The following is a 16,628-nucleotide window of genomic DNA, read 5'->3' as shown; positions in this document are numbered from 1 at the left end:
TCTGTCTTGACTCTAATTGGCCTAACCTGGCAACTAACACACACACACCGAATTCCTATATATGTAATGGTTGAGGAAATTGTGCTTTACTGTATCTGGAGAAGTGTGCTTGGCACACAAAAGCTTATACCTTGAATAAAATTGTGTTGATCTCAAAGGTGCCACTGGACTCAAATGTCACCTTACTACTTCAAATGAACATGGCTATCCACCTGAATCTTTGACCAACTGAGTACATGTTACGTAATGGTTGCTCTGTGTGAATTCATTTAATGGTTTATCTACCATTAGATTTGCCAGCCCCCAGGTCCCAGAGGGGATCCCTGGTTTTGCAGGCTCCTTCCCACTGCCAGCTAGCTGCCCGGCAGAGGGAAGCCCCACCCCAGCAGCCACGATGTGTCTTTAAACCTCGACACTGCAGGGCTCTTTTTCTAGCAGGAGCTCTTCTGCATATTAGGCCACACCTCCCTGATGTAGGGCAGGGTATAAATCTGCATTCTTCTTCTTCTTCAAGAGTTTAGCAGGCTCTTAGTACAGGGCCAACTGAAAGCTCCAGGAAGATTAGCTACATCAGGGGGTGTGGCCTAATATGCAGAGGAGCTCCTGCTAAAAAAAGAGCCTGCTCGGCAGGCTTAAAAGAACCTTGGAAACTGCTTGTGTTTTGGACTGTGTGTGCCCCTTTAAATCTCAGCTGAAGGAAAGCTGCATGGGTGGGGTGAGCAAGCAGAGCCATGTGGCTCTTCCTGGTGAGTGTGTGAACTATGTGAGAAAGGAAGAGAAGCCAGTATAGTCCCTCTGTTTGTTTTCATTGGTTTCAGAAGTTGTGTATATAGTAAAATGGCGTTAACCAGAACCTGATTATGGAATGGAGGAAAACTCCACCACCTAAACTGCTCTGCTTTTGTTTTCCTGTTAGTCTGAAGAAGTTGGTTGAAATTCAGCAGATGGTTACATTCAGCAACTCTTGTGAGTAAATTGCCCCAGTGACATTGCAAAAGTGTGTGCTTGCAAACTGTTTATTTTGGCAGCTTTGTGGTTGTGTCTGTGTGTGTGTGTTCACTTTCATTTAGTGGAAGTGCAGCTGTTGGGGAATGAAGAAATGAAGACTATATTCAGGGAAACTGCACTGCTGTATTTCTATTTATTTATTTTAGGGAATGGGAAAATCTCCAGGCTCCACCCTCAGATATTTTCTGAATTGGACATGGCAACTCTTATCCATGGTAAAGAGATTTATATATAGTAGAACAAGTTTTTATAGTTTGTATGTGTTGTGTACTACCCTTTGAAGAGGCAATTTCAGTAGGCCTCAGAGCAAGCAGGTGAGTAGAAGAGACTCGGTGCTTCTCCTCTCAGTCTCCCTGCTAGCAGCCTGCAGGAGTTCAGGGCCTCCTAAGAATCTGCAGAACCAGGCCAGGAAAACCCTGGCCCAGAGCTCTAGAAACAGCTTAGTTAAGTATTGTTATTCCTTCTGCCAACAGCCAAGTTACCTGCCCTACAGTCACAGTTAATAAAGAGGCCTTCAGCCAAACTGAACTGGGAGTTTGTTGTTTGCTCTACTACACAAAATGTGGTAGGGTTGCCAGGTCCAGCTCAAGAAATATTTGGGGACTTTGGGGGTGGAGCCAGGAGACTTCGGGCGTGGAGCCAAGAGCAAGATTGTGACAACCACAATTGAATTCTGAAGGGAGTTCTGGCAATCATATTTAAAGGGACTGCACTCCTTTTAAATGCCTTCCCTCCATTTGATGAAGAACAGGGGCACCTTCTTTGGGGGCTCATAGAATTGGAACTCCTGGTCCAATCTTTTTGAAACTTGCGGAGGGGGGGTGTGTGTTTTGAGGCGATGGATTGGATGCTATGCTGAAATTTTGGTGTCACTACTTCAAAAAACAGCTCTCCCGGAGCCTCAGATACCCATGGATCAATTTTCCATTAACCCTATGGGAATCAGTTCCCATAGGGAATAAAGGAGTGGCCAGCAGACATCCCCCCTTCACTTTCTGATGACCCAGAAGTGGGGAGAGGGCCTCCAAACTGGAGGATCCTCTGTCCCCAACTGGGGATGATGACAAGGATGGGATCCCCCTGTTATTAAACACCCAAGAAAGTGTGGAAATAAGCTGAGATTGGGCTAGCTTGTTCCTTGCCTTCCAATTAGTGCTGAGTTGATTCACTACAGAAAAGGCTGCACAGGCCCATATAGAAGAATTTTGTGTAAGTCAGTTCACCTCTTGGAACTATTATGCAGATAGACTATTTTACTATCTACAAACAAGGGGCAGAATAAAAGTGGGCCATTTTATTGTCTGACTGTGGAGCAAAAAGTTTTGCTCCTGTTAATTCTGTGATGCCACCTGCTGCACCAAATACAAACACTTATGATGCCTGATAGCTCTGTTGAAGACCCATTTTTACCCGCCAGTGCCGCCACCATCTGTCACTCTACAGGGGTTCTGTTTTTTAAGCAGGATCGACGAACCGGTGAAATATAGCAGAATGCATTGCAGAGTTCCATTACCTTGCTGAACATTGTGAATTTGGGGATCTTTTGAACGGCCCATTACAAGATCGGCTCATCTGTGTTGTTAAGGCCGGAGAAGATCAACTCAAGAACTAAACACATGGGTGTGAAGCATCACCTGGTAAGAAAAATGCAAGAAGAAGGTTTTCTTGAGATGGAATACTGTCCTACACAGGGCCAGCTCACCCACTAGGCAAACTAGGCGGTTGTCTAGGGCGCCGGGAGGGTGGGGGCACTAAATTGGGTTCCCCCCCTCCCGGTGCCCCAGGAAAGCACCTAGTTTACCTGCCTCCCCTGCCCCCGCTCGCCTCTCCATTTCCTTCCCTTCGGCTTCCCCCCCGCGGCTCCACGCCTCCATGCCTCCCCCCTCCTCCCTTCGGACCCTTCCCCACCCTGGCGTGTCAATTTCAATGCCGGAACCGGCTCTAGTGCCGCATTCCAGCTCTCTAAAGCCCCCCCTCCCTGGCTGAACACTCGAATCATGGGTAAAACCGCACTACAGGGCCGAAGCGTGCTCACCGTCTCTTGGGAACAGCATCCTGAAAGGGCAATCCCCGCTGACACTGACTCCTCTCCCATCCAGGAAGTGGGGAAGGGAGGAGTCAGTGTCAGTGGAGATTGCCCTTTCAGGACGCTGTTCCTGAGAGACGGTGAGCGTGCCTCAGCCCCACGGTGTGGTTTTACCCGCGATTTGAGTGTTCGGCCGGGGGGGTGCTTTAGAGAGCCAGAACATGGCGCTAGAGCCAGTTCTGGCATTGAAATTGACACGCCGGGATGGGGAAGGGTCCGAAGGGAGAGAGGAGGAGGAGGCGTGCTGGGGAGGGGGGGCGCAGAGCCGTGGCGGGGAGGCACTTGTGGGGGTGTGCCAGGCAGCGAGTCTGCCTAGGGCGCCACAGAGCATTGGGTCGCCCCTGGTCCTACAGATGAAATGATTGCAGATGCACTCACCAAACCATTTTCTTGAGAAAAGTTTGAAAGTCTACATAAGAAGATTAATCTTGTGGATTTTGTACACTAGATTTTGAGGAGGCATGTTGAAAAAGGCAATGTCTGGTGTACAAAGAAGAAGAGAAGAAGGCCCTGCAGGGGGGCAGCAAGAAGTAAATTAGGATAGTGAGGTCAGCACCTTCTCTCCTGTAAAGTGTCATTCCTTGTCTGTCTCCAGATTGCTACTCTAATTTTCCCATTCTTCTCTGAAGTGCCACATACAAGTCTTCTCTTTCTCTCAGGTAGATATATAGTTAGGAACCTATCTCTGCCTCTCCTCTTTCCTATCAAGTATATTATTTCATAAACAAACCTTTATCGAAGAAGAAAATGAAGACGACTGCAGATTTATACCCCACCCTTCTCTCCAAATCAGAGACTGAGAGCAGCTTACAATCTCCTATATCATTTTACTAATCATTTCACACAAATTCCAAATTGCAAATATAATTAAGGACAAGAGGGTTCTTTTCTTCTGAGATTTATCATTAAGACAAGAAGTAAACACAAATTAGGTGTGTAGCCTCTCTTTGTTTTTGTTTTTAAAAATGAGAAAGAAACGCCACTCAATAAAAGCACCACAACACAGTTACAAAATAGGATCTGCCGGTTTCTTTCACGAATAAAAGACTATGTACTGCTAACAACTTTCTGCATCAATCCATACTTCATTAAAATAAAACTATAAAATCTCCTAAATTACACTAAATTCAGACAATGCCTGGAATACAGTGCATTAACAGCAGTAATGCCAACTATCAGTGCCAACATAAAAACATTTTAGAAAGTCAAAAGAAGGTCCCACCTATATTCCCCAAAATGAGCAAAATTTAAAATAAGGGGCAGCTCTGTTTCACAAGGAGGGATTAAGAATGTGGGCTGGGGGCGGGGAATGATGGGCAAGGAGGCTGGTGCTCTTTGCTTCCTAGTCTTAGTTGGCATCTAGCTTGGCCATTTCTTGCACATAGATCCCTATACTCTCACTGTCAAAGAGCACAAAATACACTGTCTTGATTGAAGAAGACATTGTTGACACAAAATAGCTGGAAATGGCTTTCAGGATCAGCTGGGCAGCAGTCTGTTTTGGGAAACCATTCCTGCCACTTCCAATAGAAGGAAATGCAATTGATTTCAGTTTCTTCTCATCTGCCAGAGCTAAGCAGTTCTTCACTGTCTTCTCCAGTAATTCTTCACATTTATCTGCCCCCCAACTGGGGCTATTGCAATGGATCACAAACTTAGCGGGCAATCCATGGCCTGCACTGACAACAGCTCCTGCCGTGTCCAATGGCCCATTCTTTTTGCGAAGTTCAACAACGGCCTCCACGAATTCTTTTCCACCTTTCTTCTCCAACGTGCTTCCTAGATCATCTTTAAGGTCAATGTCAGCATTGGTGGGATTGATAATGGCCTCCACTTCGAAGCCGGCTAAATTACTGATTTCACTGTGAATAAGGTTCAGCTTCTGCCCAAGAAATAGACTTTTAGTAGACAGGACAGTGAAGCCATCTGTTGGCGTGCCTTCTGTTGTGCTGTCAGCACTTGCTGATTTGCTGACTTCTCCCTGTTTCTTTGATTTTCTTGCACCTTTCTTGCTACCTGTTTTCTTTGTCGTGGTTTTTTTCTGTGAAGGAGATTTTGCCTTTTTAGCTGGGGGTGGAGTGATGATAGCTTCCAGTTTTCCTTTTGATCCTCGTTTCTTTGCCAGCAACTCTGGATGAATGTTTGGTAATACACCACCACTAGCTATGGTGACACCTTTCAACAGCTGATTTAACTCTTCATCATTTGCTACAGCCAATAAGATATGTCTAGGAGTGACACGGCCCTTTTTGTTGTCCCGTGCTGCATTTCCAGCCAATTCAAGAATTTCCGCAGTAAGGTATTCAAGTACAGCTGCCATATACACTGGAGCACCAACTCCAATTCTGTATTTTGGATGACCTTTCTTAATATAACGTAACATTCGTCCTACAGGGAATATGACCCCAGCCTTTGCTGAGCGAGAAGTCTTGGTTGACTTCTTTTTTCCACCTCTGCTGGACATCTTCTGTGTAAAAGGTCTGGCTCAGCACAACGGTCGCTTCCAGCGGCGGCGGCGGCAACGGCAGTAGCAATATGTCTCCCTGTGTCTCACTCCTCTCTCAGCTCAGCCACTGTGTGATCTCCTATATCTGCTCCCTCCACAATAGGCAGTCTGTGAGGTGAGTGGGGCTGAGAGGGCTCTCACAGCAGCTGCCCTTTCAAGGACAACTTCTGTGATAGCTATGGCTAACCCAAGGCCATTCCAGCAGCTGCAAGTGGAGGAGTGGGGAATCAGACCTGGTTCTCCCAGATAAGAGTCTGCACACTTAATCAGTACACCAAACTGGCTCTCATCGACTCACCAAAGTGGCTTAATCAGGTTGTGCACTGTTGCTGTGTTAATTACTCTGCCAGCAAGTGTGTGTGAGTAGAATTAATAAACAACCCCTTCCCCCAGTGCCATGGCCCTAATCAGAATGAAACAAGGTATGCATAGAAAAGTCAGAAGACCCATTTGTGGATCTGGCAGCATTTCAACAAGTTCAGCCCTAACAGGGCTACTCCTCCAGATGTGCAAGATGTGTTTGCTTTGAACTTCAGAGGCGGTGGGGTTGTTATGTCATCAGCTTCCACAGGGCCCCAGCTGCTCCACTTCTACTTGTTTTTCCTGGAGGCACTAGTGAAAGACTTGTTTGCCTTAGAGGTGGTGGGTGTGCTTGTAACTTTACAGGACTTCGTTTGTTCCTACCTACACATTTTCCTTATGAAATGACTGGAAGTCTTTGCTGATTGGGTCGTGGAAAGATCTTCACAACATCTTTTGATGATGCAGAAGTTAGAACACACAGGGCTTTTTGAAGTTTTTTTTTTAATTTCATAATGACTTTACCACCTCTTTTATAAGCTGAAGTCCAAAGTTCAAGATTCAGCCAACCATGAAACTCAGTAATAATCTTACCAATATATTTTTTTACTAGGAATCGAAAGGGATGCTTAGTGACTAAGAAGTTTCCTCTGGCGTAGAGGTGATAACCTCCAGGTGGTGGATGGAGACCTCCTACCAATACAACTGATCTCTAAGCGACAGAGATCCACAAACCAGGAGAAAATGGCCGCTTTGGAAGGTGGACTCTATGGCAGTATACCTCACTGAAGTCTCTCCTACCCCAAACCATACCTTCCTCAGGTTTCACCTCCCAAATCTGCAGGTATTTCCCAACCTGGAGCTGGAATTCCTACTCTGGCAACTCTCAGGCCGATTTCGCATGAGGCTTGTTCTGGGTGGAGAGCCCTTTTGCTCCTGGCACTTCTCTTGGTTTTCGCACAAGCTGCCCCTGAGCTGCGAGTTGGCGTGCTGCTTTTCTGCAGCAAGTGAGATCCTTTAACAAGTGGTTTCTGCTTGCCATGGAAAAGTGGCAGGCCAACTCGCAGCTCTAGGGCAGCTTGTGCGAAAACCAAGAGAAGCGCTGGGGGCAAAAGGGCTCTCCACCCGGAACAAGCCCTAGTGCGAAATCGGTCTCACTGTTCTTAAGCAGGCTCACTCCCTCTATCAATAACTAAAATACAGAGCTCTGCAAACTTGGGGTACAGTCAGACTTGCAGAACAACTGGGATGTTCAAAAACCAATTTAGAGATACAGAATTATCCAAAGCATAATGGCAACATCTGTGCATTTTATTTATTTGTTTAGGAAATGTTTTTGTTGCTTCTCCAGAGAAACTGCTCAAAGTAGCTTAAAAAGTAAAACATGATAAAACCATAGAACTGTATAAAATTGTTAAAACCAATGAACTATTAAAACCATAGAACTGTATAAAATTGTTAAAACCAACGAACTATTAAAACCTCAGCTAGAACAAAAAAAAGTAATTTAGAGAGCAATTCTAAGCAGGTCTACTCTGAATTCTACCACAGTTTATTCAATGGGTCTTACTCTCAGGAAAGTGTCTTTAGGATTGCACTGTTAACAGACTAAAAAAAGTCCTGAAGCTAGGAACAGATAACAAAAATAAATGTAAAAGATAAACTCATTAATTAAAACAGAAGGTAAAAAATGTAGTGTAGGCACCAGGCAAGTCTCAAGGGAGAGGGCTTTCCTAACGTAAAATGCCAGCGCTAAAAAAGCCCCGTCTCACCTCTGCTGACACAAGCACGAAAAGCAGGTCTTGTGAAAAGGATCTTAACTAGTGGGATGCATATGCAGACGCTGCAAAAAAAGAGAAAGAGGAGTTTGTGAGACATGGAGGTTTCCACAGCAATGTAAAAAGTTAGTGTGTTGTGTTTTCATGCTGCAGATTTCTGTGTTTTTAGAGAATGTGATAATATATAAAAGAAAAAATAAACATTCATTTCCCATCAATTGGCTTTATTTCATAAATAGAAACAAGATTCAGAAGAAATTCATCTTATGAGGAAGAGAATTTCATTACACCAGAACGCAACGTGATCATCAGAACCAGGCCACTCCTGCTATTCTGAGCTCCTCTCTGGAAACTGAGTATTCAGTTTCCAGGAACAAGCTGTTCTTTCCCTAGTTCAGGGGTGGCCAACGGTAGCTCTCCAGATGTTTTTTTGCCTACAACTCCCATCAGCCCCAGCCATTGGCCATGCTGGCTGGGGCTGATGGGAGTTATAGGCAAAAAACATCTGGAGAGCTACCGTTGGCCACCCCCGCCCTAGTGTTTCATGCTGTTTCCAACTTCTTCTCTTCAGTTTGTTCATTCCCTCTTTGAGTCTAATGTGGCTAGAAGGGAGAGATACATACAGACAAGTCTCGAATCTGCCTGCCTTTAACACCTTGCCTCTCATGGACTTCTCATTACTCCCTTCTCTGCCCATGAGCCAGCTCTGACGGGCTCATGAGTTCTGCGTAATTAATGAGCTAGTTTTGCTCCCCTGTTGAATACACAATGAGAAATTATTGCAGTGTTATTCATCTCCTCTGACCTTCAATTAAACACTACCAAATTCAGAGGGCTGAGGCTATTATAATGAGATGAATGAGAAACATTAGTTAATTAGCTACTTAGAATTTTTTGTCTGCTGCTTCTCTTCTTGAAGGGTCTGAAAGTTACTTGCAACAATAAAAAGACAATCAAAATCCTACACAAAAATGCAATTTATATATATAGTACAGAGCCTACTGTAAGCTCTTGGAGGATTGGCTACATCAGGGGTGTGTGGGCTAATATGCAAAGGAGTTCTTGCTACAAAAAAAGCCATATATACAGGGGTGGAATTCTAGCAGGAGCTCCTTTGCATATTAGGCTACACCCCCTGATGTAGCCAATCCTCCAGGAGCTTACAAAAAAGAGCCTTGTAAGCTCTTGAAGGATTGGCTACATCAGGGGTGTATGGCCTAATATGCAAAGGAGTTCCTGCTAGAATTCCACTCTGAGAGGCATATAGGAAGAAACAGTCCTGCCAATACAATGGTCCCAGATGGCATCACAACCTTGAACTTGATTCATTATTCAGTCTGGAGCCAGTGTTGCTGATAGAGTCCTGGTTGTATTTGTGTTCTCAAGGGAATACTGGGAGGAGCATGTTGAGAAGAAGAAGAAGATTTTGGATTTATATCCTGCCCTATACTCTGAATCTCAGAGCGGTCACAATCTCCTCTCCCTCCCCCCCCCCAAACAAGAAGATACATTTGGACATTTGCGAGACTGTATTTATTATGCTTTGGATTAGTATTATAGTGAATGTTATCCAATTATTGATGGGTAGATTCCTTTTGTGACCTTGCACTTTCTAAATATGTTGTGATATTGTACTTAGAGATTACACATTGAATTTATTTCAATGAACTTTCATGATTTGTCCACAGTTGCAATTCTTCTTGTTTCCATGTTCTAGTTCTATGGATCTCTCTTGTGTATAACCTCCAGGTGGAAGCTGCAGATCTTCCAGAATTAATCTCCAGACTACAGAGATCTGGAGGAAATGGCTGCTTTAGGGGGTGGACTTTATGGCTGAATCCCCTGCTGAGGTCCCTCCTCAAGCCCCACCTTCCTCAGGCTCTACCCACAAATCTCCAGGAATTTCCCAAAACTTCCCAACTTTAAATATACCTATCTGCCATCGCTATATCACCCAAGAGCCAATTCAAGAACATCTTGCATAAGTATTCAAAACTTGCATAAAGTCCTGCATCTTTTTATTCACTGCTTGGTGTAACATGCCACTATGGGATATTGTTTGTGCTTGCCCTTTGCTATTGCAATACATGTTGAATATCTAAATAGTAAAGGCACTAGCCTACCTTATAGAATGATTATAATGATTATCAAAACAATGCATGTGAAATTTTTGAGCCTTAAAAAAAAATCCATGCCAGGTAACAGCTCCATTGGGTGGAGCTTCATTTATGAGCTGCAGAATAAATAAGAGCCACCACTTCATCTCTTTGCTCCAGTAAATGCAAACATGAAGCACTTGGGAAATGAAGTTGAGTCACAGCGGGATAACAGATCACTAAACAAGGTGAGTGTAATTCAGAAAGATTAGAGCTTGGGGGGAAATGTTAAACAACAGTATTGTTAAAAAGAATCTCTCTGTTTCTGAAATGTTTTCTTCTCAAAGAGGGGGATGGATTCATTCCACTTCGTAATTGAAAGTATTTTGCACAGAAAGCAGTACCAGTTATTTCTGCCCTATGGATATTTAATTTCTTAGATAAAAGGTAAATGGTGACTAGCATTCTCTTTATGTATTTAAGTACATATGTACAGTAAATGTTGCGTACTTAGTGCCCTGTTCCCTGCAGTGCATGAATAAAAACCCATGCAAGTATCTAGGTACTGAATATTATACTTTTAATTATGGGTGACATGCAAAATTCATTCTCAATGTAAGGTTTTGCATAACAAATTAGAATTCCCTAAATTATTCACTGATTTTCAAAGTGCTTACAATAGTTAGTCCATTTGTCAGAAATGCATCGTTCCGACACGTTGTGATGTGGGGCTGTATACAAAATTGTTAAATGCCTGCTGTTATCAGGCCTCAGATTCAGTGGGAGCTCACAGGAGCACAGCTCCTGAACCTTCCTGAGAGTTCCACCTCTTCCTTCTGAGAGTTCCACCTCCTTGTCCATTGAATAGTATGTGCACTGCATAACAATCCCTGGATGAGCTCCACCACCTTTTTTTCTACAAAATGACCTCTGGCTGTTATCACCATAAAGTTGAAACAAATTCTACATAACAGTATTTGTGCACTATAACAGAGGTCTCTGTAGAACCCAGGGGCACTTTTAAGACCAACGAAGTTTAATTCTGGGCATAAGCTTTTGTGTGCATGCACACTTCTTCAGATACATTAAAACAGACTTTGCCAACCATTACATATACGTAGAGAGAGGGTAGGGAGGGGGTTAGTTGTCAGGAAAGGCTAATTAGAGTCAAGATACGTAAGTAACTGAGTGATAAATATAGTTAAAACTGAATTAAGATTGGATTAAAGCAGCACCTCTCTGTTTTAAAGTTCAAAAAAGCTGAGACATAATAATAGCTCTAGTAGAATCTATGGGGCTGCCATTTTCATGCAGAATCAGAATCTTTAAAGTGGTTTTGTAGTTTCCAAAATTTGTAGTTTCCAAATCATCCTTCCACAATACAAAGCCTACATTAATTTTTTTTAAAAAAAATACGATAAAATATGCAACATTTTTAGAAGAAGAAGAAACACAGGTATACAAGTCTTGCAGTTGGTGTAAACTATATTCAACTGCCTGGATGGGACCACATGGATCCACTCTGCGGGCAGAGATGCTTTCCTCTAGCAGAACCAGCCTGGCCCTGAAGAAGGCTTCTTATTCCAGAGGTGAACATCTCCACAGGATCCGACTCTGTCTTTGTAGGAATCTCCAGGATTCTCCTTCTGCTTTTTGTCTGGCTTCTCTGTATGAACCTATGCAAATTCTGCTGGCTGTTTTGTCAGTTCTCTCACACCTTCTGATGTTTGTTCAAAGACAGCACCTACTTATTTACCAGAGCAAAAATAGATCATCGCACCTAGGCAATGAGCAAGCTGCTTTGGCAGCCCTAATGACTGAATCAGTTGTCAGGAACTCCGGACATCTGCAGGGTGACCCTACTAGGATCTCCACTATTTTCCACTGCATCTGCAAAACAGTCCCGGATGGCCGTGGGATACCTAGCCTATTTGACACACATCGCAAATCATGGACTGATAACAGATGGGCAGTTCGAGGCAGAGCTGGATTAAACCCTGTGGAGGCCCCTAGGCAGTCAAACTCTTGGGGGCCCCCTTGCAAATTATCTCAGAGTTGGAGCACCCGCCCTGCCACCTGCTGCCCCTGTTGCAGCCTGCAGGCACCTTCTCAAAAGCCCCTTTGACAAAACTGTGGGGAAGAGGCAGAGAGAAGCAAACTTGGTGATGATGCCAGCAGCAGCTGCACCAGGTAAGCTGGGCAAAGAGCAGTTCAGTTGCTGGCTGTGTGTGCAGGCTGGGAGGGCTGCAAACAGGGGGGAAACAAGGGGGGAGCAGGCCTGGGCCCCCTAAAGGTGTGGGGGCCCACAGGCCAGTGCCTACTTGGCCTAATTGTTAATCCAGCTCTGGTTTAAAGCGACTCAGAGATGCCCTAGAAACCGACACGAAAAATCCTTCCAAACACACTCATCTGCCACCCATCCCCAACAGCTGTCTGACAGCGCCAAAGTCGCCCCATGGACGGGATGGGAATGGCTCGCAGGGGAGCTGTGGACGCTTTGGGATGCTTCTTCTTGAGCCAGCCCAATTTGGGACGCCTCCAATCTGCCCCCAAATGCCTGTCTGTTATCAGCCATATAGTCTCTCAGTCAGGGTTTTTTAAAAAGTAGGAATGTACAGGAATGCAGTTCTGGTTGGCTTGGCATCAGAGTGTGTGGCCTAATATGCAAATGAGTTCCTGCACTGCGGTTCCCCCCCCCAAAAAAAACCCTCTCCTCGGCTGCACTTTTCCAATTCACTTAGACCAGCCCGTTTCTAATCCCACTCTGGCAAAAGCTTGAGAACTGGAGCCAGCAATGATTCTAATGGGGAAGAAGAGCTTGGCTTGGGCCCCCGGAACCACACCTTGGTCAACAGCTGCACTTCTCTGCACAACTCCTGCACCATAAAACTGACTTGCAACCACCTCTTGGCTGTGTTTTCAAAGCCACGTAGCTCAATAAACCCTGCCAGGTAGATGAGAAGCATAGAGCCCGGAGGGAACTTTTAGTCCAATGATCTCTGTGCTGCAGTCCCAAGATCTTCATCTCATCAGGTTTTCTTTGCCTGGAATTCGTTCAGGGGTATGACAGTGCACCCCCTTATTTCCTTCATCAGGGCAAACCGCTCCCAGCACCTGCCCTTGGTTCAGCACTGCCTGATGGAGAGGGGTCAATGGTTAAATTCACATGCATGCAAATATCACATGGCACATATGCAATGTAGGATCTGAGCCAAAGGGTGACTGTATGTTCCAAGAGACCAGCCACTTGTGAGTCTCTTCCATGCCAGTTATATTCCAAAGTTTTGGAAGAACGGATTTACATTTACTTATTTCCTTACTTACAGTGATTATACTCTTCCCTCTGATTCTTGAAACCAAAATCAAAGAGTACAAAAAAAATATATAAAGCTGCTAGCAAAGAATGAAATCTAAACAATAAATGCCCTGACCTGGATAGCCCGATCTTGCCTGATCTCGGAAGCTAAGCAGGGCTGACCCTGGAAAGTACTTGGATGGGAGACCTCCAAGGAATACCAAGGACAGGACGCAGAGGCAGACAATATCCAAACCCCCTGTCGGAAAAATGTCCAGACCCCAGTAAGGGTCACCAGAGGTCACCGTGACTTGCAGGCATGGAAGCACACACACACACACACACACACACATACACAAATACTAAAAAATGAACAAACAATAAATATGGGGGAACACAACACAGAAGTCACCAAAAGCTTTCGCAAGCTTTTTGTTCCCCTTCCCCTTTACTGTAAAAACTTTTGATGTGTTATGCTAGGGAGAGAATTTCATCCCTTAGCTGAGATGGTTCAATGATTCTAACTTGTAAAGAACATGCATGGCCTAGAACAGAGGTCCCCAACCCCCGGTACTGGTCCATGGCCTGTTAGCAACTAGGCCATAAGTTGTATAATTATTTCGTTATATATTACAATGTAGTAGTAATAATAATAATAATAATAATACATTGGATTTATATCCCGCCCTCCACTCTGAGTCTCAGAGTGGTTCACAATCTTCTTTACCTTCCTCCCCCACAACAGACACCCTGTGAGGTGGGTGGGGCTGAGAGAGCTTTCCCCAGGAGCTGCCCTTTCAAGGACAACTCTGTAAGAGCTATGACTAATCCAAGGCCATTCCAGCAGCGGCAAGTGGGGGAGTAGGGAATCAAACCTGGTTCACCCAGATAAGAGTCCACACACTTAACCACCATAGCAAACTAATATATATATAGTGCACAATTGCATCATCCTGAAACCATCCCTCCTCCACCCTGGTCTGTGGAAAAATTATCTTCCACAAAACCAGTCCCTGGTGCCAAAAAGGTTGGGGACCGCTGGTCTAGAAGGAAAGTTTCTAGAACTGATTTGAAGTGGTACTTTAGAAACTATAAAAAGTATAGTATTTGTGCATTAAAGAATCGTACATGTGCAGCATATACTTCGTCATACTTTTACAGTGTGTAAAGAAGTTCATGTCTTTTGTAATCACTTCTTTGTGAGAAAACTGGGACAAAAGTGCAGTGTAAATGATAAATAATGAGGTGAGTCACGCTCTGTATTCTTGGACTTCTATTAATTTGGTATTTTGCTGAATGCAGAATGCCATCCGTCTTACATCTGTGGACACTCAACCCAGCCTGGTTTCTTGTGATTCTCCCATCAGTGAAGTGGTGGGCAAATATAAGACCATTCTCGTCACTGCAAAAGATAAGATCACAAAGATAATGCTGAATCGCCCACACAAGAAAAATGCTATCAATCTTGTGGTGAGTAAAAGCTAGCAAAAAGCTGCTAGTTATAGAATCCAGAGTAATTGCATTACGTATTGAATATAAGTACGGCACAGCCACATCTGAAATTAATAGCAGGCATGTGGTTTCAGTTAAATCAGCTAAAGGATTGGGCATATAGAAGTGGTCAAGATGTATCCATTATCTAGCAAAAATGTTCTCAGCGATGCAACTGATTTCATGGACTTATAATCAAAATAGCCAGTAAAGCAATGTCATTTAGCCTCTTACAATTTTTTTTCTTTAAAAAAAATGAGCTATTATTTTGAAAAAAGAACCTTGTAACGATTTTGATCCCTGATTTATGTATATGATTAAAGGCCGAAACTCACTGAAATTAGAGTTAATTAGAGGCTGAAATCCATGGGAACCTTTCATCACTCAAATTCCTTGAATAATTAGAGAACCTGTTTCATGTCAAGAAAATTATTATATAAAGAATTGTCATTAAAGTCCTAATGTGTTTTAGCTAAATCAATTTGGTCACTCATAAGTTGGCTGGCTGTGAATTTTGAACTTTGCACTTATAAAAAGATTTTATCATTGAGCTAAAGAATAAGAAGACTCCTCCCCCCCGCCGACCCCACCCCAAGTGTTGGCAGGTTGTCTCTCAAACTTTTATAAACAAAGGTTTCAATTGCTGTCTATTAGAGGAGGGCAGGGAGCTATTCCTGTTGGCAGCAAAGGATAGGACTTGCAATTAGGGATGGGCACAAACCTAAAAAAAAAAAAGTGATTTGGTTTGGGGTTCACAGAAAACTAAACTGAAGTTTCTTGCTAGAACTAAGATGTGTGAAGAAAACACACAGGGATTTTGATGCCTGTGGGACAAGGATAGTTGATTCAACTAACAGCCTCAGAATCAATGACATTAGAAACAAACTTTGGTTACTGGTTAGGATTCTGTGCATGAGGAATTACCACCACTCTCTTGCTCTGAAGCTGTAATATCTCAGAAAATCAATAGGACCTTCATTAGGATATTTTAGTAGGTTTTTAAATAATTTGCAAACTGTTTCTGTGCCTTTTTTTTACTTAAACAACTGCAGCTCTTTTCTAGACAAGAGGAGAAATGAAAACAAATAAGATGCTTTTTATTTTGGGCAGAAGTTCATATTCTAATGTGTATCTGCATGTATGTACACGCATACGTATATTAGTCCACAGCAATTAAGAATCTCTCTATGATCTATTTTATTTCATTTCCAGTTTACTTGCTGTAATTTTCCAAGAACTAACCACATGCTTATTATTGCCTTAATAAAATTAGCATTTCTGTAGTTTGTTTATTGCTTTTCATAAATGCCTCCAATAAGGAAGGATGGAAAGCTACAAAAATCAGAGGACATTATAACGAGTCAGACAAGATGGGAGACAAACTTCATTCTAAATAGCTGGTTTGTCCCAATAAGAATGTTTTCCATCTGATTTCACCTGGTTTAGTGCAGCAGTGCAGTTCTAATGCTCCCCAATCATGGCTGCTTTCACCTTCAGAAGCACCCCAGAGACTCTAAGAAGATTTCATGAGCATTACACAAGCTGGCAGCCATCCATTTCTGATTGTTCTTACAAGCACATTAATTTCAGAACCGGTTGCACAGGGCAACCAGTAGCTGATTGTATTACTTGATCTCTGGGTAATGACAAAATAGGCAATCGTTTTCGAGATTTTAGGGAGCTGAATTCTGCCATTAATTTCCAAGGGATGGTTTCCAAGGGATGGTGTCAGTTGTTATTTGTGTCCAGATTTGGACACAACAAATCTACAGTTTGCTGGGGAATTAAATGGTTCAAAATAAATTCAGTTGATCACTTTTGGTCCCTCATCAAGACTCTTGCTGTTCTGCTGCTTCAGTTAGAAAGTGATACATGTTCTGTTACTTGAGTTGCCAGGCCCATAGCCAGGCAGGGGCACAGAGGGCAATGCCCCCTCTGGATTCTGCCCTGCCTTTACCCTCAGCTCTGCCCCTGCCAGCTCATGCTGACTGCAGCCATGGCTGCACCAGCCGCAGTGTGCAAGTAGAACCTCAGGCAGGCAGGCAGTGGGCAATGTTCCCTCTAAGCT

At 43.7% G+C, this 16,628-nt stretch overlaps 2 protein-coding genes across 3 annotated transcripts in view; one reads left to right on the top strand and one right to left on the bottom strand.

Annotated features, from left to right (window-relative positions):
• Positions 1–4,057: 4,057 nt before the first annotated feature.
• On the bottom strand, positions 4,058–5,651 carry LOC132575420 (core histone macro-H2A.1-like). Of its 2 annotated transcripts, XM_060244185.1 has the most exons (2): positions 4,976–5,651; positions 4,525–4,875 (listed from the first exon to the last, which is right to left on the bottom strand). In XM_060244185.1, the coding sequence occupies exons 1-2, from the start codon at positions 5,556–5,558 to the stop codon at positions 4,742–4,744; spliced, it is 717 nt and encodes a 238-aa protein (XP_060100168.1). In that variant the 5' UTR covers positions 5,559–5,651; the 3' UTR covers positions 4,525–4,741. The 2 variants fall into 2 exon arrangements, with proteins under 2 accessions (XP_060100167.1, XP_060100168.1); XM_060244184.1 differs by having other exon boundaries at positions 4,058–5,651.
• Positions 5,652–9,965: 4,314 nt separating this feature from the next.
• Positions 9,966–16,628, top strand: part of LOC132575417 (enoyl-CoA delta isomerase 2-like) — a 46,198-nt gene continuing 39,535 nt past the window's right edge. Inside the window, exons 1-2 of the mRNA XM_060244180.1 lie at positions 9,966–10,022; positions 14,372–14,539. Coding sequence (XP_060100163.1) covers positions 9,966–10,022; positions 14,372–14,539 — 225 coding nt within the window. The remainder of the gene's footprint in view (positions 10,023–14,371; positions 14,540–16,628) is intronic.

The sequence above is a fragment of the Heteronotia binoei genome, chromosome 7, assembly GCF_032191835.1.
Source record: "Heteronotia binoei isolate CCM8104 ecotype False Entrance Well chromosome 7, APGP_CSIRO_Hbin_v1, whole genome shotgun sequence".
Classification (NCBI taxonomy): Eukaryota; Metazoa; Chordata; class Lepidosauria; order Squamata; family Gekkonidae; genus Heteronotia; species Heteronotia binoei.
This window is presented reverse-complemented; position numbering and strand designations above follow the sequence as displayed.

What these genes read in the sequence shown, in the direction of transcription:
- LOC132575420 (XM_060244184.1), bottom strand. Translation starts at nt 5,558, where the DNA reads ATGTCCAGCAGAGGTGGAAAAAAGAAGTCAACCAAGACTTCTCGCTCA.